A 25,440-nucleotide genomic window follows, 5' to 3' on the forward strand; every position below is an offset into this window, starting at 1 on the left:
CCAACTAATCTCCAAACCCCCTTTCCTCACCAAAAGTTTTGACCATGTTATTCCCTTCCAAATTTGTGCCCATCTTCCCTGCAGCTCTGTGTTTGAATTTCTCCAATCCTGATTCCGTCCTTAACACAGCAGTGAAACAACTCTAATGACGCCCTCTTTGGCTACAATAATGGCATGTTATTCTTTCTTATCCTCCTTGATCTCTGTGCAGCATTTGACATGAACGGCCAGCCCATCTTGCTCCGGTGCACTTTCTCTTGTCCAGTTCAGTGGTATTTCTCTTCCTTATCCAACCATAGCCACAGCATCTCCATCAATGTTTACTCTTTGTGCCCTTTTCTTGTATTGCTTCTTTCGGAGGCCCTCAGAGATCTACCGAAATATACAAATATGATGGTCAAAAGTAACAACCTGCCCAATACAGTCATGCTGAAGTTAAGCCTCACTATTCCGAATGCTCTCACCCATCAGCAGCCTTGTAATCCTCTTGATTTCAAATCACTGATTTCAAAATCCCCAGGCCTATTCACTTGGTGTGCACTTACTATGATTATGACTCTGTTAGACACCGTGGATAATTTTTCAACATTAAAGGCAGTACACAAACACAGATTGTTGCTGTTGAGTTTAACAGGATCAGCAGGATAAGTGAAACGTGATAGCCGGAATTAATGGAAGGTTAACAGTTAAAGCCTAAAATGGTTCTGCTAACTGTTTCCTTGGAATTCACTGTCACTGTTGAGTTATTATCCAGCAGATTCGGGCTTGTTACATCAATGAAGTATTTTAGTGGTGTGTGTAATTAGGGATAGTGTTCACATAAGGACAGAGGCTAATCTAATATTCATGATTTTGGAATACATATTGTGGTGGATAGTTTTGCCTTAGGAGCTACTCAAATTAGTCTTCTTTCACACTTGAATCTGACAGTTAAATTATAATATAGTTTTGCATTGCACAATCTTTTCCAGTTTGCACAATGGAGCCTCAGGCAAACTTATTTATTGGCAATATGAATTAAATTTCATTAGATTATACTGGTCAGACTGACTGAATGGCACTATTCACACCTGGAAGCCATAGAGAATCCTGTGTTGTACACGTCTGTTTGTCAGGCTAAGGGAATGCAGCATGAATGAAAGAGGCATGGCTATGCAGAAAACATACTGACACTGAAGTCACTTTGATTCACTTTAATCTGAGACATTTTGATGAGTGTGAAGTGTGCCTAATTATCAAATGGTAAGGACTTGTAGCTGTTTAAAAGACAGGACCTAAAGTAGCCTCTGCCACCTTCCTTTACATTTGGATCATCAACAATCAACACAATGGTGTCTTAACCATGGGAGACTGAATAAAATTGTAGACTGGGAAACATGTGAAGCAATATACAGTGTAATTATTGAGTGGCTATGTATGTACACAATCTAATTGTTTGAATGGGTGAATTCTCAGTTTTAGCTAACAGCACAAAGCTGGGATGGAATCCTAACAGTTAAATTATAATATAGTTTTACATTGTGCACGCCTTTTCATTTTGTGCTATTGAACTTCTGGCAAAATTAATATTGGACATACAAATTAATTGCATTAGATCACCTAGCCAGAATATCAATAAGGCACACTGCAAATTACTTCAGTGAATAGATGAACCAGATAGATTCTCAATGTGCACTGGTAAGTCTGGGTGACAGTGGCAAGTGTTGCAATTTGCCTTTGGATTATTGAAGAGAACGGGAGGCGATAGTATAGTGGTATTTTCACAGGACTAGTATTCCAGAGACCCAGGGTAATGCTCGGGGGACCTGGGTTTGAATCCTGTCACAGCAGATGATGAAATTTGAACTCAGTAAAAAATCCTGGAATTAAAAGTCTGATGATGACCATGAAACCATTGTCAATTGTCATAAAAAACCATCTGGTTCACTAATGCCCTTTAGGGAAGGAATCTGCCATCCTTACTTGTTCTGGCCTACATGTGACTCCAGACCCACAGCAATGTAGTTGACTCTTAAATTCCCCCTGAATAAGGGCAATTAGGGATGGGCAATAAATGCTGACCTAGCCAGAGATACCCACATCCCATGAATGAATATTAAGAAAAGAAAATCAGCTTGTTTCCTTTGGTTGATGACTGTCCAGCAACACCTGCTGCAAGTCCACATCTTAAGTTGAACAGAATGATCCACTCATGATCAAATAGTCTGAAAAACTCCAGGGGCAGAATTTTACAGTGCCCCGCTGACAGGTTTGCAGGCGGGGGAAAGGGTATAAAATTCCTCAGATGGCCTTCCTACTGCCTTCTTGCCCTCTCTAACCTGCCCACAATTTAACAGTAGGACAGGTGAGGCCTAGGCTGGTCCTTGCCCCAATTGAGGCCCTTGAGTCAAAAATGAATGAATATGAGTTGTTTCCCACCTGGCCTCAATTTTGAGGCTCTGGGAGCAGTTCAGGGGCAGGGGAGGAAATCTGGTAAGTCATCCTGCTTGGGCCTCAGGTGGGCAGGGAAGGCATCCCCCTCAGTGGTCTTCTTCCCACATCTAACGTCACCCCTCCATAGTTTACCCTCCGTGAATGCTCGCACCCCACCCTGGCCTATCTATCCAGACCCCCTACCCACTCTCTCCACCTCCCTGGCCCCCACACCCTCAACCCACTGTGAGACCACCTGCACTTACCTGGTCCTGGACTCTGGGGGCAGAATTTCCCTCTTCCGTTGGCGGCGGGCGTGAATGGTAGTGTGAGTGGACAATATGGCGAGTAGGCCAAAAATCGGTTTTATCCAGTGTGAAACCAGTCTGCGATTGTCCACTCTACCCGTCAATGGCAGGCCATGTTTCCTGCTGCCATATGCGGAAACCTAATTCCAATACTTTAGCATCTCATTATAAGCCCTGCTCATCGGAATTATCCCCCTAAGCTGGATCATCCGAGCACATCAGCGTGGTTGCATGCCATGTGTTTCATAACTGAACATAAGTGACGTGCAACTGGTGAGTTGCATTTCACTTGGGACTTTGAGGTTTGTTTGCCTACCTTGCTTTGGGCAGTACTCGCAGTCATCAGTGCCAGACTTCACAGGCAGCACAACATCACTTTTAGGGGGCGCTCAAGGTCTGGTCTCTACCTACAAGACTAGCGATAAGGCAGGGGAGAATTTTCAATGGCTGCAGGACCAGGGCTTCCTTGGGGAAGGAAAGTATCCCAGGGTGTAAGGGGGCATTATGTTGATCTGTGCAAATGGCCTCAAGATGGTGAGGGCTGAGGAGGCAGTCTCCAGAGGAGATGAGACCAGATGGGGGTGTGAGGCTGTGTGTGAGAGAGTGAGCAGTGATGTCCTTTGAGCTGGCTGTAATTGAGATGCCAGGGAATGTGTAATGGCCTTGTGACTGTGTGAGTTTAGAATGATGAGATGGTTGCCTTACCCTGGCATCATGGATGAGATCATTTGCCCTCTTTCTGCGCTGGATGGCCAACCTCTTCTGTGCAGCAATGGCATTGACTGCCACTGCCACCACTTCCCAAACCAGAGTGGTGAGATTGCTGGACCTCCTGCAGCCAGAGCAGAGGTGGAGGACATCATGGCGGGTCTCCAAAAGGCATTCCAGTGATGGGTCACTGAACTCTTCCTAGCTTTCCAGTCCACGTCTTCAATGGAGCAGTCCTGGGCTGCAAGCATTGCAAACTGCGTGGGTGGTTGCAATTTAGTTATGGCACCCAGAGTGAGGAAACAGTGAGGTAATGATTCAGAGGCTGTCCACCAGTGAGACGGTGTGTTTCCTGCATAATTAATGAGGCAGGAAGCGGATGATATGATGTGAAAACCTGTCATTGTGGCTGGTGGGTAAAATGTTATTTTTCACACTTGCTACTGCAGGAGGATTCTGCCCTGGGACTTTAAACCTTGGGACTGCTTATAGTCCCAATCCTGTCCACTGCGTTATTGGACATGTTGGGAACAACAGAAGTGCTAGCCAATCAGATAGTCTGGCAGTTCTCTGAAACAGAACTTCCTTCCAAGTGAGGCACAGAAGTCCTGTCTCCAACCAATTAACATGCCATATCGATGGGGATGAATTTCCCATTGACTCTTTGGGTGGTGGAGCGAGAAACCCAGCTATTCAAAAAAATTCCACTCCAGACAATGGAATATTTATAGAGAATGATCGTATGGTCAGATTACTGGGGAGGGCCTACTATTGAGGAAGCAAATGTCACTGTTAAGTCAATGTCTTCTGAAAATTGTGAGGGGAGAAAATTGGTGAGAGAAACAATACGAGACTTCATCAGTTACTGATACGAAAGTTGAGTGAGCATGCTCAGACAGCAACATAATCATCATGGTTCAATAATGTCAGTCTTATTCCATCATTGCCTAATCAGTGAATGTATTTTGTCATTTGAAACTCCAATGGTTCAATTCGCTTGCAGCAAGAGATCATTTACCACTGTTATGGATGGAAAATTGTCCATAATTATTGGCAATGTGAGTGATTAACAAATGTTCCTTTTTGATAGGGTTTGATAGATACTTCAAGAGCCGGACCCTGGAGAATAACAGAAGAAACATCTGGTTTGCAGAGTTTTGGGAAGCGAATTTCAAGTGCAAGCTGAGTCGCCATGGATTTAAACGTGGGAGCCATGTTAAAAAGTGCACAGGTATTGTGAAACCTTTATCTCTTATTTGTAGAGTGATCATTTTCTACATGTTTTGATTTCAGCTTTGATATTTCTTTCAGTCAGAGTTCCATATTCTGAGGGATAAATGATGCTGACAAAATTGATGTAAATGTATTCTAAATATTATCCAAAATCAGCCTTTGGAAGAGAGCATGTTGCTATTAAATAAAATGGGTTGTTGGTGGTACAATTGTTCAGCGTCTAATTTGGCAGGGAGTTGTGAAGAAAATGTACGATTGCATTTTACCTGAGAAAACTATGACATACCTGGAATTACAATTACAGCTTCTATGTGCTTAAGGCTTTGTCTCAGCTTTACTATAAATCAATATGTATCTATATGACAGTGTTAGCACATAATTGTTTGATCAGTGAAATGATCAATGATCTGAGATGCTCTGTGAATGACATCTTTAAAAAAGGATTTTAAAAAATCAGTTGATCAAACAAGTTTAAAATTCAGATCAATCTTTACAATGAATGTATCACATTACAGTAAAGTTACTGCCATGGCCACTAACTATAAAGTGCCTGAGGACATTTTGCTACATTAGTGATATTTGTCTGGCACTCATTTTATACATATGAGATGCACATAAATTTGAAAGTTGAGTTTTTTAATCTGATCAATACATTTAAAAATTGTTCTGAGCCATTTACTTAAAATGAATTAGCATACGTATGCTGAAGAGGTTTTATTACATTTCTTGGCCTGGTGTTAAGTAAACAGGTGAATGTAAAAGATAACAATTCATACAAATGTATTGAGTGTTTGTGCAATAAAAAATAACTTATTGAAATCCGAAGTAATCCAATAAATGTTTGAAATAGACCAAGTCCATGAGCATTTGTAAGTTAGTGTTTTGTACATGAAGGTTTGCATTTCCTAACTGCAAAATTAGATTTCTCAACAAGGTTTAGATCTTCAGAAAATCTCAGGATATTTGGCTAAAATCTTAGCATCACATATAAGCACAACAAAAGAAAATCTATCTCCAAGTCTTTGCCAGAAATAAAACTGTTGATTAATTTTGATACTTTCTTGTATATTTCCAACATATAAATGCAACAAGCCATTTTTCTTTAATGAATGTTACTGACTGGTTGAACAATTTTTGGAATTGAGTAACACATTTCTCAATCTTAATGCTGAAATGAGAATTGATCAACTTCATGCTGTCATATTGTTGAAATAACAGAATAAATCATTAAAATACGAAATCAAGTCAATCCAAACATTGCCATTAAAATAGGCTCCTTGGGTGAAAGACAGACATACACTCATGTTTCTACACTTCTTGTGTGTGATTTGGTGCTGTTATACCCGAGTGGTTTGTTTTGGCCCCTTTTAAGGATCGCTAGTTAGACTGCTCAATGCTTAGATTCAATGGGTGAAGTGCACAGATTGGGCATTCTGTCTCCTGATGCCTCAAAACTGCACCAGTGTTGTACAACAGGTGTAAGCCTCCAATATGCATCGTAGGCTCCAAAAGGCAGGCATCTGGCCAGTCCTGTGATGACTTAATAAAATGTTGGCATCTGGATCAGGAGTGTGAATAGTACAATAAGTTCAATGCCCCCATTCACATTTGTAGATCCCCTGCCGCATTCCTGTTGGAATAAAAATTGTCCCCTTTATCATTTTGGTGAAAAGCTCTGCTAGGAAAAAATGATTTTTTTCCCATGTTCCTAATTTTTAAGTTTTGTACTCCCCTGCACGTGAACCCTTCACCATACTGCACAATTTTCCTGAATCAATATTACCAATTCCCTTAGTAATCTTGAAACCTTCAGTAGCTCATCTCCAACCTTCCTTCACATTCTCGAAACTTTCCTGAAACCTGGAATCATCAGTGCTTGCCTCTGTATCCTCTCAATGACAATAATATCTTGTGATTAGGTAATAGAATTGCACACAGCACTCCAGATGGGGTCTGTGAAACACCTTGCAAAGCAACAATACAGCTTTTTTCTGATTTGCATTTGATCCAAGGTCTCTTCTTTTCAACAATTTATTTGATATTTTTACTGCAACTGAGCACTGTGCTGATGCTTTCCTAGATCTGTCCATTATACCAGATCTTATCCTGTTGGCATTTATCCACTTAGCCAATATTTTCTTTTATGTTCCTTTGCACCCGTAACAATTTTTCACTCATTCACAACGATTTATGTCTTCTGCCTATTGGCCCTGCTTTGAATAATCCAAATTCTTTTGGTTTTTTTGTTCCTCATTATTTGTTCTGTCTCCTGTTGTGTCCTTACCTGCAAACTCATGAATCAAATTTCAGATTTCATGCTTAAAAGTGCCAAAAGTATAAAAAAAAGCAGACAATCATTTCAAGCCATTTTTCTATGTCAAAGCAAGATGTTTTCAAGCTAAGGCCTTCTTTGCTGAGCAGAAATTAAATTCATTCATCTCAGGTAGTTTGACTTTGCAGCCTTAAGGAAATAAACATTGTTGTTTGATAGTACGGAACTTGAGTATTGCTGTAAAAAGAGACATGTCTAAGATTTTCATCTTGCACTCATCAGCACACTCACAAGAATACCAATATAGGGGGAAAACAACAATTTATACTGCATGTGAAGAGACTGCTGATTGGTTGGTAATGCCACTTGCCAACTAAGCAGCATTCTCTTCACATACAGTATAACTTGTTGTTTCCCCTTATATTGGTATTCTTGTGAGTGTCCTGAAGAGTGCAAGATAAAAAACTTAGATATATCTCTTTTTTCAGAAATAAAGATTAGTTGCACTTAGCCACAGAATATTACAGTGTGTGGTACATCCAGAGTGATATCAATTGCTTGGTTGAGTGGGTGGAAAAGTGGCAAATGGAATTCAATATAGAGAAGCGTGAGGTAGTGCATTTGGGGAGGGCAAAACAAAGCAAGGGAATACTCAATGGGAGGATATTGAGAGGGGTAGAGGAAATGAGAGACCTTGGTGTGCATGTCCACAGGTCCTTGAAGGTGGCAGGACAGGTGGATAAGTTGGTAAAGAAAGCACATGGACTGCTTCCCGTTATTGGACCAGCTAATGAATACAAAACCAGGGTTGTAATGCTGGAACTGTATAAAATGCTGGTTAGGCCACAGCTGGAATTTTGTGTACAGTTCTGGTCACAACATTACAGGAAGGACATAATTGCTTGGGAGAGAGTACAGAGGAGATGTACCAGAATGTTACCAGGGTTTGAAAATTGCAGCTATGAAGAAAGATAGGATAGGCTAGGGTTGTTTTCCTTAGGACAGAGGAGGCTGAGGGGTGACCTAATTGAGGTATATAAAATTATGATAGGATAGGATAGACAGGAAAGACCTGCTTCCCCTAACAGAGGGGTCAATTACCAGGGGGCATGGACTTAAGGTGATTGGTAGAAGGATTAGAGGGGACATGAGGAAAAATATTTTCACCCAGAGGGTGGTGGGCGTTTGGAATTCACTGCCTAAATTGGTGGTAGAGGCTAAAATGCTCAACTGATTTAAAAGGTACCTGGATCTGCACCTGAAGTGCTGTAACCTGCAAGGCTACGGACCAGGAGCTGGAAAGTGGGATTATAACGAACGGCTAGTTTCTTTTTTGTGTCTTTTTTGGCTAGCTAAAAGTACATGCAATAATGCGGCTGTCAATGTATCATCCAACTGACCAAGAACAACTCCACAAATGTCCCACTACTTTATAATAGTTCAAGATCAACAGCTTATGGTATATTTCTAATTTGGCAAAAATGTACAGAAAACACCTTCCCACCTCACCTCCAGCAAAGTAATAGCCATGGGAACAGGACCGGCTCTGAGCAATTTCTTTGCCATAAGCAAGCATTTCTGTTTGATTGCATTGTGTTTTTACAGGGCATTTCTCTTGATGTTAATGTAACTGACACAGGGGATTGTGGAATTTTAAGCACAAATTGCATTCAGCGCCATTCCACTTTCTGCAATCTTTTGTGCTAATTTGAAAAGCATTGTGCTGGAAGTGGACCCCGGCTGCAAAACTAGGCAGGCCTCCCTGAATTAATCACCATTGGGAATTTCTTATCATTAATTTTGAGGATGTGAACATCACTGGCAAGGCCAGTAATTATTGCCCATCCGTAGCTGCCATTGATAAGGTGGTAGTGAGCTACCTTCTTGAATGGCTGCAGTCCATCTGGTGTAGGTACACCCACAGAGATGTTAGGAAGGGAGATCCAGCATTCTGACCAGTGACAATGACGGAATGATGATATAGTTCCAAGTCAGGCTGGTGCATAGTTTAAAGGGGAACTTGCAGAAGGTGGCATTCCCATGCATCTGCTGCCCTTGTCCTTCTAGGTGGTAGAAGTCAACGCGTTTTGAAGTTGCTATTGAAGGAGGCCTGACGAGTTGCTGCATTGCATCTTGTAGATGGGTGTATACTACTGCCACTTTGCACCAGTCATGGAGGAGGTGAAAGTTTAAGATGGTGAATGGGGCGCCAATCAAGCAGGTTGCTTTGCCTTGGGTTATATTGAGTTTCTTGAGTGTTGTTAGAGCTGCTCTCATCCAGGCATGTGGAGAACATTCCATCACACTCCTGGGGCAGAATTTTACCCTTAGTGTGGGGGCTCAGCAGGACCAGGTGGGGATGGTCGGGAAGATGACTGCAGCCCGCGATCAGGCCCGGAAGGCAATTTCACACTGGTAGGCCAATTAAAGCCCGCCTAGCATGAAATGCGAGCGGCAGTGCTGAGCGCTGCCTTTATGGACGGGGGGGAGAAGTGCGAGCCAAGCGAACACGACATTCACGCATGCTTGCGAGTGCCTCGGGGAGATGAGCTAATTTGTGAAAAAAAAATTAAAGATTTGATAAATGTTATGAAACATGTCCCCTCATGCGACTCTGTCATTCTGTCACATGATTGGGGACATGTTATTTTTGAAAAATTAAAGTTTTTAATAAATTTTTATTTGATTTTGGAAACCTCATCCCGCCTGTGGATGAGGTTTCCAAAAATGTGCAAAAGCCACTTGGCCTTTTCGCCTGCCCGCCAACCATAAGGTTGGACGGGCAGTGAAAAGACTACTTCAATTACCTTTCAAATGGCCTTAATCGGCCTTTTAATTGTCAGCAGGCGCGCTGCCGACTCCAGTGTGTGCCCGCCGACCGAAATATCGTGAGAGTGCATGATGACATCAAGATGTACACCTGATGTCATCACACATCATCTTATGTTGGGTCGGGCGCGCGCCCACCTGCCGAGCTAAAATTGTTACCCCTGATGTCTGTCTTGTAGATGATGAACAAACTTTTGGGGAGTCAGGATGTGAGTTACTCGTCACAGAGTTCCTGGTCTCCTACCTGCCCTTATAGCCACAGTATTTATATGGCTGGTCTGCTTAAGTTTCTGAACAATTGTGATTCCAAGATATTGATGGTGGGAGATTTAGTGATGGTAATGACATTGAATGTCAAGGAAAGATGATTAAACTTTCTGTTGTTGAAGATTGTCAATGCATTGGATATGTGTGTAGTGAATGTTAGTTGCCACTTATCAGCCCAAGCCTTAATGTTATCCAGATCTTGCTGTATGCAGACATATATTGTTTCAGTATCTGAGGAGCCACAAATGGTATTGAACACTGCAATCATCAGCGAATATACTCAATTCTGATATTCTGTTGGAGGGAAGTTCATTGACGAAGGTGCTGAAGATAGTTGACCTATGACATTACCCTGAGGAACTCCTGTGGTGATGTTCAAGAACTGAGGTGATTGGTCTACAACAACCACAATCATCTTCCTTTGTGCTGGGTATGATTCCAACCAATGGAGAGTTTTCCCCTTGGTCCCCATTGACTTTAATTTTTCTAGGGCTCCTTGGTGCCACACTCGGTCAGGTGATGCCTTGATGTCAAGGACAGTCACTCTCACCTCACCTCTTGAGTCCAGCTTTTTTGCCCATGTTTGGACCAATGCTGTAATGAGGTCAGGAGATAAGTGGCCATGACAGAAACCAAACTGGGCTTTGGGGAGTACTTTATTGCTGAATAAATGCTGCTTGATAATGTCAACAACACCTTCTATTCCTTTACTGGTGATTGAAAATAGACTGATGGGGTGTCAATTGCCAGGATTGGATTTGTCCTGTTTTTTGTGGACAGGGCATACCTGGGCAATTTTCCACATTGTCGGATAGATGCCATTGTTGGAGCTTTGGCTCATTCTGGTGCGCTCTCCTTTAGTCCTACAGCTGGCATGCTGCCAGGGCCCATAGCCTTTGCAGTAGTCAGTGGCTTCAGTCATTCTTTGCTATCACATGGAGTGACTCAAATTGTCAGAAGACTGACATCTATGATGCAGGGGACCTTGGGAGCAGACCAAAATGGATCGTCCACTTGGCACTTCTGATTCAAGGCAGTTTCTAATGCTCCAGCCTTGTTTTTTTGCACTGATCTGATGGGCTGCCCATCATTGAGGATGTTTTGCAGCATCCTCATCTGGTTAATTGTTTAATTTTCCACCAGCATTCACTACTGGATTTGGCAGGACTGTAGAGCTTTGATCAGATCCATTTGTTGTGGGATTGCTTATCTTTGTCTTTGCTGCATGTAGTCCTGTTTCATAGCTTCAGCAAGATGGCACCTCATTTTATAAGTATGCCTGATATTGCTCCTAGTATGCCCTCCTGCAGTCCTCGTAAAACCAGGATTGTTCCACTGCTTTGATGTTAATGGTAGAATGAGGGATATGCCAGGCTATGAGGTTACAGATTGTAGTTGAATATAGTTGTCCTGCTGCCAATAGCCCACTGTACCTCACAAATACCCAGTGTTGAACTGCTACATCTATTCTAAGTCTATCCCATTTAGAACGTGGTCGTGCCACACAACATGATGGAGAGTATGCTCAGTCTGAAGATTGGACTTTGTCTCCACAAGGACTGTATCGTGGTCACTCCTGCCAATATTGTCATGGACAGATACATCAGAGACAGGTATATTGTTGACGGTGAGGTCAAGTAAGTTTTTATCTAGTGTTGTTTCTCTCACCATCTGCAGAAGGCCCAGTCTGGGAGAAATGCTTTACAGGAATGTTCCAAAAGGTTTTGAATGATTTTCCTTTAATTTATTAAGGAACTGACTATAGTACGCCAATCCAACTAGAAACTAGTTTTGCAGATTTTTAAAAAGTAATTTCTAGTAACTTAAAATCAGGTTACAGGTGGCAGGTTGACACCATGATTTAATTTCTTTTGTGATAAACACAGTTTCAGCTGTATTAACCAAATGCCATCAAGTTAAACACCTCAAGGAATACAACTTAAAGCAGAATTTGTTGATTAAAAAAACTACATTCTAAAATGCTGCCCAATTGCAATGGATCCTGATGGGTTTTGCACTGGTCGATATGCAAATAGGCGTAATTTTTTGCGGCATAATTGCTTTTGAATTTTAAAAATGGCTGCAAAGCAACTCTGGTTCATGGCTACCTTGAGTCCTGTGTTAAAATCAATTTTGTACCAAGAATCCATACTTCTCCCTTAATTCTGTGACTTCTTGGTCTGGATATTAACAGTCCAGAGTTTCAGATGGGAAACCGAGAATTCAGAGTTTAGCTCCACAGCATGTGCTTTTTTTGTCCTTCACAGGTTCCCTGCCCAGAAATCAGCTTAGTTGATCAGCTTGGCATCCAGTTGTGTAAGGAAGACTCCGGAATAGGCCACAGGGCCAGGCCGGTCTGACACTCGACCCCTGGAACTAGGGGTGGAGGTTGGGCACCGATCCTGGGGTGTGAGGAGTTTAGTGATGCTGATCCCAAGGATCTTTATAAGTGGGGTGGGGGGGGTGGGGGGGTGGTTGGAGGGTGGGGGGCGGGGGGGGGGGGCGGAGGAGGTGGGAGGTGGAGAGGTGGTGTAAGCACTCTGTCTTTCCTAGCACACAAGCAGTGCTATAACGACAGAGATAAAAACAAAAAAACTGCGGATGCTGGAAATCCAAAACAAAAACAGAATTACCTGGAAAAACTCAGCATCAACTCTTTTCTTCTCCACCGATGCTGCCAGACCTGCTGAGTTTTTCCAGGTAATTCTGTTTTTGTTGTGCTATAACAACACCTACCTTCTCCCAAGGCTGTCCTTTAAGTTGCCAGGTGTACTGCAGCCTGGGAAATATAGCAGGCTACTGTTAAACCTGTAGAAAAGCTACCAGCCTCATTAAAATACATAAACTGCTTTCAGGGAGAGGGTTGATTCCTCATCACTTGCCCTACCCCCATTAAACCTGGTGGTAGGAGATTGGTTAGGATAGAGATTTTAAAAGTCCAACCTCTCACCTGGCCTTAACCCATCATTTTTAGATGTTGGATCCAGCCTTTTGCCTTAGTTATTAATTGCTGATTTGGAAGTTAGACAAATGCTTTCTAAAATTCCAGGTGTCAATTATCAACTTGCATTTCTCAGTCCAGTGGTTCAAAGACATCTTCAAGTATAATTTAATGAGCTTATAATGTAATTTAGCTAGCTCTATTTGCCAACAACTTTGCTTAAAGTCGTCATGAGCCACTTTGGTTTCATTGAATCTTTATTCGTATACTGTCACACAATTGTGCAGTTTTATTACTAAAACAGAAAACAGCAGAACGAGTCTAATAGGTTAACGTTGCCCTGAAGGCATTTTGTTTAAATCTCTATTTACAGTGTTAATCTCATTGGGAGGTTACTGTCATAAAATCTAGTCTGGAGATACGTTTGACTTGAGATGGGCGTAAAACAATTGCCTTTTTGTTTCATGGATGAGCTGTTTTTCAGGTGAATGTCTTGGATATAAGCTAAGTGCCATCTCTAAAAAGAAAAGCTTTCAGAAAGCCCTCGTTTGACCCACATTTTTCCTTGCATTTCTAAGATTGCTTTTTGCTTTCCAAAGGATCTTGTTTGAGTGGGTATTATCTGGCACAGCTTAACATTCCAATCCTCCTTGTGAGCTCTGGCTATCCCTCACTCAAAAATAAGAGTACCTTACTGTGTGTCTGAATGGAATATCTAGAGCATGAAACTATGTAGATGATTTCCATTGTAGAAGAGCACAACATCAAAGGGATTAGGCAATCTTAATTTAAAGAAAGTGAACATTAATGTTCATAATGAGGGAAACTATAAGGACTTTTTAGTTACTGAAACACATATACCTGCGAACTATTTCAAATCAGACATTTGATTTTGATTGAAAATCTTCTGTATCATCTAACATGCATTGTAACGTCATCTGGCATATGAACTCCTGAGGCAGGATAATGAATTTGAGAGATACAGGTGAGGATGGCAGATTTCATTCCTAAAGGACATTAGTGAACCAGATGGGTTTTTACAACAATTGATGATAGTTTCATTACTGAGGCTAGCTTTATATTCCAGCTTTATTGATTGAATTTAAATTCCACCAACTAAATGGTGGAATTTGAACCCATGTCCCCAGAGCATTAGCTTGTACTTCTGGATTACTTATCAGGTGACAATATCACAACGCCACCATCTCCCAATTTATTGTATGTATTTGAGTTGATCTTTTCATATTCTTGACATTAATGTCATTTTTTGTGCTCTGATCATGTTCCAGGTATTTTATTACTCTTATCCCATCTGATGAGATGTGCAGTGCTTCCCAAATGTTTTCCTGCTGTTACCCAATTTTAATGCCTCAGGCTTCATGTGACCCCAAGGTGAAAACTTAAGGGGTACAACAGAGTGTTGAATGGTGAGGAGTAGGAAGCAGCTTTAGTTGGGGGGGGGGGAGGAGGAGTTGAGTGTGCCCTATCTCGCTCTTCTTCAACCCCCATCTCCTGCTCTTTCATCCCCTTCTTCACCACCTAACAGTTGGAGGCTGACTCTATGTAGTTTCAGGGTGGTGCCATGGCCAGGATTAGTAAAAGATCTCAGTATTGGGAAATATTTAATAATAATGCACTGGAGTACTTAGAAATTTACCACAGTTTATCTCTATTGGCATCAGTTTCTTTTGTAAAAGATATACAGTGAATATATGACCTCTGTGTCGTCACATGTATGTTTGCTAACGGGTGTTGGGAAATGATATGTAAGACCAGTTGACAACGTATCCCAAATAGCACTCAGAAGAATAGCTCCTTTGTCCAATTACTGGACATTCATTGTGAAGTGTTTCGGGATGTCAGAGACAATGCGATTTTAACTCACATATGACAGGCAGGAAAGGATCACAGGGCGATGTTAAATCAACAAATTTGTAAAACCCATTCTGCTGTGAATGCACCTGCTTCCATTTTGGCAACAGTGAATTTGGGGGACCCTGAGTAACCCACTCTGGTAAGGCTGGTGGGCTGGTAGGCTCAGTTCCTAATATTTTGGCAGCCATTAAAATGTGATGCTAACTGGCTGGTTTCCCAAGACTCAGGAAAGCTGGCGGCTAAAGAGAGGCAGCAACAATAAGATTTTGCAGCTAAGTACTAATCATAGCACTGCTTGTGGGCCAGGAGGAGCAGGAATCCCGGCCTCTCAAACAAAACCTTCTGCCATGATTAACCATCCTCTTCTCCAAACCAGTAATGTTTCCTAGTTTCTCCCAGCTCCTAATTGCAGGCCTGACTTCTTATCACCCCCCAGCCACCAACCTGCATTGCTTCCAGCTCCCTCATTCAACGTAACTGGTGATTCAACCCCTAGCAACCCCAATATTCCTTATTTGCTGAGAACTGTCTCCAATGGTTCCAGGCTTCAGCCTACTACAATTGGCTTTCCCACCTGGCAGCCTCCAGCCTGCCAATCTGGGTGGCTACTTGGCAGTAAAATTAGTACAAATATGATAATGAGACCCTGCTGTTAAATTCACTTTCCCAAACTTTCCAGATTTCACTCCCACAAGCACCCTAGTCTGTTCTCACCTGCTTCCTATAAATATTGGGGCCAAGTTTTACATTTGTTTACGGTCCATAATATGGTTAACAAAAGTATATGTTTCTTCTGAAACAATTAATTTGATTCTTTATAACGCTAAATGCTTTAATGCATGATACATTTTAACTATCAGTTAAAGAGCTTTGCTCATAAGAAGCATAACGACACTGAAAGAGGCCATTCAGCTCATTATGAGTCATCCGCTATAGCAAGTCACTGAGGAGGTTGTAGGTATATTTAACCATTGGAGATTCACAATGCTTAATCAACAAAGTCAATTTGGATAGAAAGTTAAAAATGGGGACCAAGGGCTAGATTTTCAAAGTGGGGTCAGGAACCTGACTCCTGGATGAATTTAGTGTCCTGACCCCGCACTTCAACAGCATTGCTCTCACAACACAATTTTTAAATTCAAATGGATTAATCAGTCATGAGGCACCAATTAGAGGCACTAAGCATCTGCAGGAGGTGGGAGCTGCCTACCTGGCGACAGTGGCAAAGACACATGGCAGTCATGTTGAGGGCTGCTGCTGTCTTATCTAAGACAGCAGACAGTTCCTTAGAGGGTTAGCAGCATCACTGGGGCTGGAAGGGACCATGAAGGAATAATAAGGTCCAGAGCTTGCACCAACGCAAGTAGATCCTGGAAAAAAAACAGGTTAAACAAACAAAGAGTGATAAACTCTAACAGGCACTGCAGCAAACCTGACAGCTATGTAGGAACTTGCATCAGACTGTTACAGGCTTGTCGAAATAAAGTTTAAAATTCATTTCTGGACTAGACAGGGCTCTTAACAAGCTGCTTAAGGAGATTAGGGGCTGCTATTTGGTAGTGAGTGGGTTTCCCAATCCCTCTCACTCGCTGCTCATTTGAAAATTGCAAACTGTCCCAGAGGCAATAGGACCTCCAGGACCGCAATTTTCAAATCCCGCCTACACCAGGCCCCGACCCCACATCCCCTTGAAAATTCCGGCCCTATATCTTGTAACCACACTGCAAAGTTGAGAAAATTCATGAAAATGACTCAAATTGAGACGAAAGCAAAATGCTTTATACTTTGAGAGATTCTATTTCTCAACGGAGTAATATTTTAGGATCTCATCTATGGAGAAAAAGTAATAGGAAAATATATACATATATGTGGAAGTAAAATAATTAAGAAGTCCACAACACAGAACCTTGATTAAAACATTGGCCTGAAAATTACACAATTCTGCTGGTCTTGCGTTGTGTTTCTGCTTAGAGACCAGCAGAACTTATCACATGTTGTCAGTTTTATGTTACACTGATTTTATGATTCAGAATAATCAGCATCAAACTGCAAAGGAAAAAAAAATAGCTGGACTTGTGATTGAAAACAATTTTACCGAGAGCACATGACTGCTCCCTACAATTTTTATCTTGCAGATTGACTGACCCCCACTGGAATCCAACCAGTTGTAATTGAAACATTGACAATTAAGAGGACATCACTAAATGCTCAGCACTATGATATATCATTGCAACTGTCAGTCAATATTATGCGTTGTTTATGACATGAACCAAGTTTCATGCTTCATAATGCAGTCACGAAAGACTGATTCTGTCATATTAGAATGCATGTTGTGTGTTACTTTGGTTAAGAAATGAACTCCAATGAAATTTTAATTAATGACTATTCGAGGAAGTGACAAGAACATCCTGGTAGATTATGTATGCAGAGGTGAATCAGTCCATTTACATTTGGGAACCTGTCTCAAAATATCCGCATCCTGTCACTTGCTTTCCTAATGAAGACAAATAACAGATTAAATGAGTGGACACAAATGTCTCAGATGGATTTCAACATAGGCAAATATCAGTTTACCCATATATCCAAAAAATGATAGATCCAAATATTATTTAAATAATGAAAAACTAGTTACAGTGCAGGTCCAAAGAGATTTTGAGGTCCCTGTCCATGTCACCAAAAGCGAGTAGTCAAAAATTAGTCAAAAAGGCTAATGGAATGTTAGCCTTTGTATTTAAAGGGCTAGAATGCAAAGGAGAGAAAGTTTGCAACAAAATTTGTTTTTCAAGAATCCAGTTTGGCACATGAAGCTTATCTGATGATTTGGTTTTCTCAGTTAGCACATCATGGCATCCTCATTGCTTTCATGTTTCAGGTGCAATTCATTTCCATTATGTGAGGTGGGAAGTGAACCAACTTGACGGGGTTTTTTTTTCCCAAGCTTAACGTGAAACCACAGTGGATTAAGGCTCAAGAGAGAGGGTTCTCAGAGTCATGGTTAGACCATGTCTGGAGGAATGTGTACAGTTCTGGGCACTGCAACTTAAAAAGGATACATTGGCTTTGGAAGAGTGCAGCGCAGATTCACCAAAATGTTACCAGACCTACTAGAGTTAGATTATGAGGAGAGATTACATCAACTAGGCATGCATTCCCTGGAATATAGAAGGTTAAGGGGTAATTTAAAGGTTTTGAAAGGGATTGATGGAGTAAATGGAGAGAAATGTTTACTGAGGATGGGTAGCCTGCGACAAGGGGACGTTGGGCTGCATGGAGCCTGGCAGCAGAAGTCAGGGAATTTCCCAGCTCCTCGGGAGAAAGTTCCTGCAAAGACTGGATTTTCATTACAGGGTGTTCGGGCGCAGGCTGCAGTTGGGCCAGTGAACCTCAGAAAGTGTTTGGAGGCAGCCAGAGTGGCTGCTGGGTGCTGAGGCAGCCTGTGGGAAAGGCCCACCTCAGTGCTGTGGGAACTTGTCCAGTTATAATGAAAACACTAAGGCCCTCTAGCCTTTACCGTTCACACTTCCTCACCCCCACAAACTCCCCGTGCCTATCCATGCCACCTCATGTTTCTCTATCCACACCCACATGGCCCCTCATACCCCCATGTCAATCTATGTCCCCCCCACCCACCATGGCCCCTCATACTCTCCATGCCAGGCTATGGCACTTCCATACCTATTCACCCATTTTATAGAACCAATGAACTCTATAGCAACAATAGTATATACTACAAAAAGATTTTAAAAAGTCATTCATTTATAGAGTTCCACTTCCTTAAAAAAAGTTCCTCTCACTACTGGCTAATAAAAGTGTTAATCATCCAGACCCTTTAAATTAACAATAGCTGAAACTACAAACACTTGAATCCTCCTTATCTTGCGTCCCGACGTCACTGCATGCCATTCAGAATAAACAGAGATCAGAGAACCAGAGTTGTCAATCAAGTAATGTTTTCCCTGGGCTTAGCTGTTTCAACAGTCAAATGGTTGCTTGGGTTCTTAATTAAGAAAGTGGAAAATTATCAATGATTTTTTTTTTAAAAGCTTCTTTGACACATCCTATTATTACTATAGGTTTCATTCGTTCTACACAGTGGGGGAATGGGCATGGAAGTGCCATAGCATGGCTTGGGGGTATGAGCTGCCATGGGAGGTGGGGGTATGGCCTGGCATGGAGAGCCTGAGTAAGAGCTTTTGAACTTAACCTTTTAAAAGGTTCGTCCAGACTATGGCTCATGACATCTCTGAGGTGCTATGAAACATGAGTGCTTCAAAAGCTGGCCCAACTCTATGAAAATTGGGAAGACTGGACATGCCTATCCCCATGATACAATTGGCCAAGTCAGGAGTGCAAAATGTGGGCTTGGGAACCGAACTAGCCCGCAACCTTAAACGGCACTATTAACAATCAGAAACCCCGAGAATTGGGTTGGGAATCCCGGAATTGGGTCCTGGTTGCCATTCTCACTCCTATACAGAGACTCCCTGACTCCATGAAAATCCAGCCCATTATCTTAAAAACTGAACCAGGCCAATGAGGAGAGAAGCTAGGAAATTCTTTATCCAAAGACTTGTAAAACTGCAAAAATCTCTCCCACTAAGTACAGTAGATGCCAGTTCAGCTAATAATTTTAAGTTGATTGTTTTTTGCTAGACAAGAATGTGAAGTTACAATATAAATCAACCATGATCTCATTGAATGGTAGAACAGCTAAAGGGGCTGAATGACCCCCTTCTGCTTCTATATTTCTAATGGATTGTTACTGCCTGAAGTACACTGGCACTATTTCTGACAGTAAAATGTAATTTGTTGTAACAGTGTAAGAAATAAGAAACCTAAATTCCTTTTTCTACTTAATTGAGCAGGTTGTTATTTAATGGCAAAAGTTTGTCATTTTTAACAATCTCAGAGACATACAGTTCATGAATAGAGATTGTTATATCGAGCAAAGTTAAAAAATGAATTATTTTGGTACAGTACGCAATATGACTATGGTTCTGTCTACTTTGTAATGTGTGTAGTTTCAATTATGGGTGAATAAAGATAAAATAAAATGGGATGTACTGCAGCATGAAGATGCAGTGGGAAAGGGACAGAATTTCTTAAAAGGTCAATTTTTGTGCAACATAAAGTTTTCTCTACGCATGATGGCAAGCTTCATCTTTCTGCATGATTTTCTTTCAAACTCATTACTATCAAAGGGTGGCTTCACTTACCAGGTAATTGTTCCTCTGTAACATCAAAAAAAATGTATAACTAATTATGCATTGAATATTTGAATTCATCTTCATTCCTATCTACATCTATCCTCACAATTTTCAGTCTCACTTTTTTTACCAGATAGTAGACTAGTTGGTATCATTTTGATGGAGTTAATTAACACAGCATTTCCTGGTTCCACTCAAGTGTATCTCAAATCCACTACTACATGTTGCAGTGATGGGGTGAAGGAAATTGTGGAATTCTATAAATTCCTGTCTTACGTAATCTTATACTAAATAGTTTATGGTTCCTAGGTAGAATCTTCGGCTCGGCAAGCGGGGGCAGGGCCCACTCGCTGAGGCATAAAATGACACGGGGTGATGTTGGGCGTGCGTCCTGACGTCACTACGCGCCATGCAGATTTTCAGTTTGGCGGGTGTGCAGCCGAGTCGGCTGCGTGCCTGCAGAACTGTCAAAGGCCTATTAGGGCCATTTAACAATCAATTAAATCATTGACCTCAGCTGCCTGTCCAACCTTAAGGTTGGTGGGCAGGCAAAGAGCCCAGGCGGCCTTCACATTTTTCATGGAACTTCATCCACGGGCGTGATGAGGTTTCATGAACATTTTTAATAGAAACATTTTTATTAGCATTAATGGACATGTCCCAGCTCATGTGACAGTTTCACATGCAGGAGCATGTCCTTAAATTTTTTTTCCCTTTATTCAATGTTTTATACATGAAACTAATCTGAGATTTCTGTGCTTCTGCGCTCTTTCGCGTGCATGCGTAAAAGACCGCACTCTCTGACTCAGCCTACTCCCCCCGCCCGCACAGCTCACCGCTTCTGGGTGCACGTAACGCTGGGCAGGCCGATCGGGGATATAAGGCCTTACAATTGGTGGGCAGGCAAAAAGGCCAAGCAGCCTTTGCACTTTTTTGGAAACCTCATTCACGGGTGGGATGAGGTTTCCAAAAGCGAATAAAAATCAAATAAAAACTTTAAGTTTTCATTAATAACATGTTTCATAACATTTATAAAATCTTTAATTTAAAAAAGAATCAGTTCATCTCTCTGAGGCAGCCCTGTGCCTCAGGGAGATTATGTAATGCTGTTTGCATTTCATGCTGAGCGGCCTTTAGTGGCCTACCAGCATGAAATTGCCTTCTGAGCCTGATCGCGGGCGGCGGTCAGTTTCCTGACCACCTCCCCAAGCCCACATGTCAAGGACAAAATTCTGCCCTATGTTTGTCAACAGATGTGGTGGCTCATATCTGCCATGTTCTGTGGGAAGATCTGACGCCGCATGGGCTGGGAGGCCATCCCTGTCAGTGCCCTTGAAGCTCACTGCTGCACTCAATTTCTTTGCACGCAGCTCATTCCGGAGATCTACAGGGGACCTATGCAACATCTCTAAGGCCTCAACACATAAATGTATACAGGAGGTGACGGGCGCCCTCTACAGTAAAGCTCATCAATATATAAAGTTCAGAATTAGGTCACTAGATTTCTGAAACTTGTGGTGATTTCAGTCTTCCCAAGAGTGCAGGGAATGATTGATTGCACACAAATCACATTAAGAGCTCCCTGGCATTAACATCAACATTCAGCTGGTCTGCGATCATCAGAAGCAGATTATGCACGTGTGTGCCATGTACCCTGAGATTTCTCATGGCTCCAACATCCTGAGTTACTTCCAGGTGTCACAGATACTCAAGAGGTTGTGGGCTTACAGGGTTGGTTGCTGCGTGATAAGAGGTACCCGCTGAGGAGATTACTCATGACACTTGTGCATCATCTTCAAAGTGCCTCGGGGGAGAGACACAACACAGTGCACTCTGTGATAAAGTCCTTCATTGAGCAAACCATTGGCATCCTGAAGATGCATTTGTTGGACCTTTCAGATGGAGCTCTGCAGTACTCTACAGAGAAGGTGTCCCGTATCATCGTAGCCTGTTGCACCCTGCACTACCTGGTGCTTCAAAGGGGACATCAGTTGCCACAGAGAGACATGGAGGAGATAGAGATTTCCTCGGACGAGGAGGGCTTGGAGGGCAGGAAGCTGAGGAGGGCGATGATGGTCAGCTTCTATATGAGGATGTCATCGCAGCAGCACAATGTGGAAGATGTGCCTGTGACACACTGATAGCCACAAGATTCCAGCAGGAGTACGATCCAGGCAAGGGGGCCTGAACGCATTATTCCTGCCCCTTACCACCAAGCCAATGATTGGAAAGGCCTTTACAAGCAGTGACATTGCCAGCAAGGTCAGCATTCAGCCATGGAACTATAACCCTCAAGGATCACGAAGCCCTCATCCTTGGAAAAGTCAGCACCCAAAACCGCATATAGCCCGTGTGTGAGGTGAAAGGCTGCACACTAGCACACACCATGCGTCAATTGCATATTGTACAGTTGCTGTCACCTGAAGGGACACTTTGAGCAGTTGTTGAGACCATAATGGCCACACTCACAATGAACATAGCTCAGTGTTGATAAAACAACATTACATTTAATCCTCCAAAACATACGAGCACACATAATTCTATGGTGTATTGCAAAGCTTAAAGGGTCTAACCTCAATGTTCAGTGACTGACATTACACAAGTGGTGAGTGACTAACATGAGTCTGCATATGAATCTGAGGCACACAAAGGCAGGCAATCACAGATAAAGAGCTTGGGTCACCCTCACAATACAAAGGCACATAGATTCATATGCAAGAGGCGTTCACATGCTGAGACCATTATCATGAAATCAAATGTATTTACAAAGGTGCAAGATATATAGTGACTGAATGTCCATGCCGCCATTGTCATCTCAATTTTTCTTCCCATACTGCTATGTCTAGGTGCTTCCCCAACATCTGCATCTGAGGTGGAGGTGACACTGACTGCCAAGCCCAGTTGTCTGTGATGATCTTTGCAGACGTTCTTTAAAAGACCGAGGCCTGGAAGGCCCCAGCCTACTTTGGGTTTCCTGCTATGTGGCAGGTGTACCCTCCTGAGCCTGTGCAGCTGGAGCTGATGGGATCACAGGTAAAGGGGATTGGGAGCAGCTAGACAATCTTGGAGTCTCCTGGGTAGATGGCCCCAGAGTGTCCATCTGATAGTCCTCCTCCCTTTGGGTGCCCAAGGGCCCCTGCCTGACTTCTTGAGGAGAAGGGCCAACTGGAGGGAGATTGAGGTGCCCCATCCAACTCTCATCTATCCATGGATGGATTCATAGATGGATCCCACCTATGCCTAGAACGTTAGAGTGCAGGTCCGAGAGCAAATCCGGCAGAACCTACTGGACCAAGGTCTCCAAGTTGGCCGCCATCCTTCCCATGGTGACCACGAAGCACTCGCATGTTGGAGCCATGACATCAGACATGATGCGACAGACTCCTCCATCCTTCGCTCTAGTCTGTTAAGTGCCTTTTGCAACTCTGCCTGATGTTCTGCCACCTGTCTTTACTCCTCCAGCATGTGTGCTATGGCCATTTCCAGAGGCTCATCATCTGGCTCGGACTCAACATGTGCCTGTTCTCCAGCAGTCATCTGAGTGCCAGGGAGCTGGCTGATACTGCCTCCGGCTACTGTGGAGACGTATTAGTGAGGTGTTCTCCAGAAAGTGACCTCGAGCCTAATCTAGATCTATGACCCACGGGGGTGTGTGTCTCTGCGCTGGTGGAGGGTGCAAGTGAATACAGTGAAGCATCTTCCTCGGATGGATCCTCATCTGTGGTGGGCTGGGACTGTTGGTCTGACTGGACCTGGGCCTGCTGGGGCCTGTGAGAGAGAGAAGAGAGATTTAGTTCCTGAACAGGCAGAATGCAACATTGCATGTCACTCATTGTGAATGTCAGGATGTGATCAACTCATGGAGGGGTCATCCGTACTGGGTTGTTGGGGGGAGGCCGATCTCACCTTTGCCACAGGAGCGATCTCTGTCCTCGCCTGCCAACTTGGCTGCCTCCTCCTTGAGTGGGCTGAGCTCCTCTATATCACCCGTTCCTCCTCCAGTCTGGGATCTTTCCTTCCTGTTGTGGGCCAGCTTGGCCTGCATGAAAACACATAGATGGACTGTGATGAGAAGAGATGGAGGAGAGGTTGGGAGGCATACATACCTGCTGTGTATGCTGAGCCCTCCCCAATAGGGGCTGAAGGTGCTGCTTATGCAGAATGATGAGATGGTGGGGATGTTAAGGTATGCGTGAGACATTTAGTGTTGGTGTCTCCTCCGCTGATAGTATGTGAGATCCCTGAGGTAAGTAATCATGTGAGTGCCTGATGCCATTATGACAGTGTGAGGTGGAGTGAGCAGAAGGTTGAATTACCCTGGCAGAGCGGATTAGATCATTCATCCTCTTCCTGCACCACAGGGCATTTCTTTTTTGAGTACCACTGGCGCAGAATTCTGCTGCGACCCCCTCCAAGGCCAGCGAGGTGAAGTTGGTGGACTCCCCAGCTCCATCCCTCGAAAAGAGGACATTGCGATGTTTGCGGACAGTGTTGAGGAGAACCATCAGGGAGTTGCGGCTGAATCGGGGGCGCGTGGCTTCTTTCTACTGGGGGCCATCTCAGGACCTGCAGACCATACAGCTGGGCTGCAGAGAGTGAATATGTGTTTTCGACTGGTGTTTAAATATGGTGCCAGGACCTTCGATTCCATTAGTTCACAACTAGGCGGACAAATTTGTGCCCGCCCTGCCATGTGATTTGGAGAGTGGCTCATTATTGCATAATTAATGAGGTTCCGAGCATGCAATCAGGCTCAAGAACCCGCCCCACCGCGCAATGGGATATACATGATACAAATAACATCCCAGAAAGAATTGTGAATCAGGAGGTGAAAGGGATGAACTTAAAACAATTACAATCATCAGGAAAAGGGTATTAAGAAAATTATTAGAAATAAAAGCTGACAAGTCACCTGGTCCTGATGGACTTCATCCTAGGATCTTAACAGAAGTGACTGCTGAGACAGTAGGTGCATTGGATTTAATTTTCCAAAATCCTCTAGGTCCTGAAAAGATTCCATCAGATTGGAAAATAGCGAATGTGCCTCCTCTATTGAAGAAAGGAGGGAGATAATAAGCAGGAAACTACAGGCCAGTCAGTTTAACATCTGTCATAGGGAAAATGTTGGAATCTATTATTAAGGAGGTTTTAGCAGGGTACTGAGAAAATCTGAATGCAATTGGCAGAGTCAACATAGAATTGTGAAAGGGAAATCTTGTTTGACTAATGTGTTGGAGTTCTTTGAGGAAATAACAAGCAAGTTGGATAAAGGGGAAACCCATGGATGTGCTGTACTTAGACATCGAAAAGGCATTTGACAATGTGCCACATCAAAGGTTACTTTGCAAAATAAGAGCTCATGGTGTAGGAGTAGCATATTAGCATGGA

At 42.9% G+C, this 25,440-nt stretch overlaps 1 protein-coding gene across 1 annotated transcript in view; it reads left to right on the plus strand.

The window, feature by feature from the left end:
- Positions 1-25,440, plus strand: part of grm4 (glutamate receptor, metabotropic 4) — a 1,385,277-nt gene that overhangs the window by 763,891 nt on the left and 595,946 nt on the right. Inside the window, exon 6 of the mRNA XM_041196119.1 lies at positions 4,519-4,659. Within this exon, the coding sequence (XP_041052053.1) occupies positions 4,519-4,659 (141 nt within the window). The remainder of the gene's footprint in view (positions 1-4,518; positions 4,660-25,440) is intronic.

This window comes from Carcharodon carcharias, chromosome 9 (assembly GCF_017639515.1).
Source record: "Carcharodon carcharias isolate sCarCar2 chromosome 9, sCarCar2.pri, whole genome shotgun sequence".
Taxonomy (NCBI): Eukaryota; Metazoa; Chordata; class Chondrichthyes; order Lamniformes; family Lamnidae; genus Carcharodon; species Carcharodon carcharias.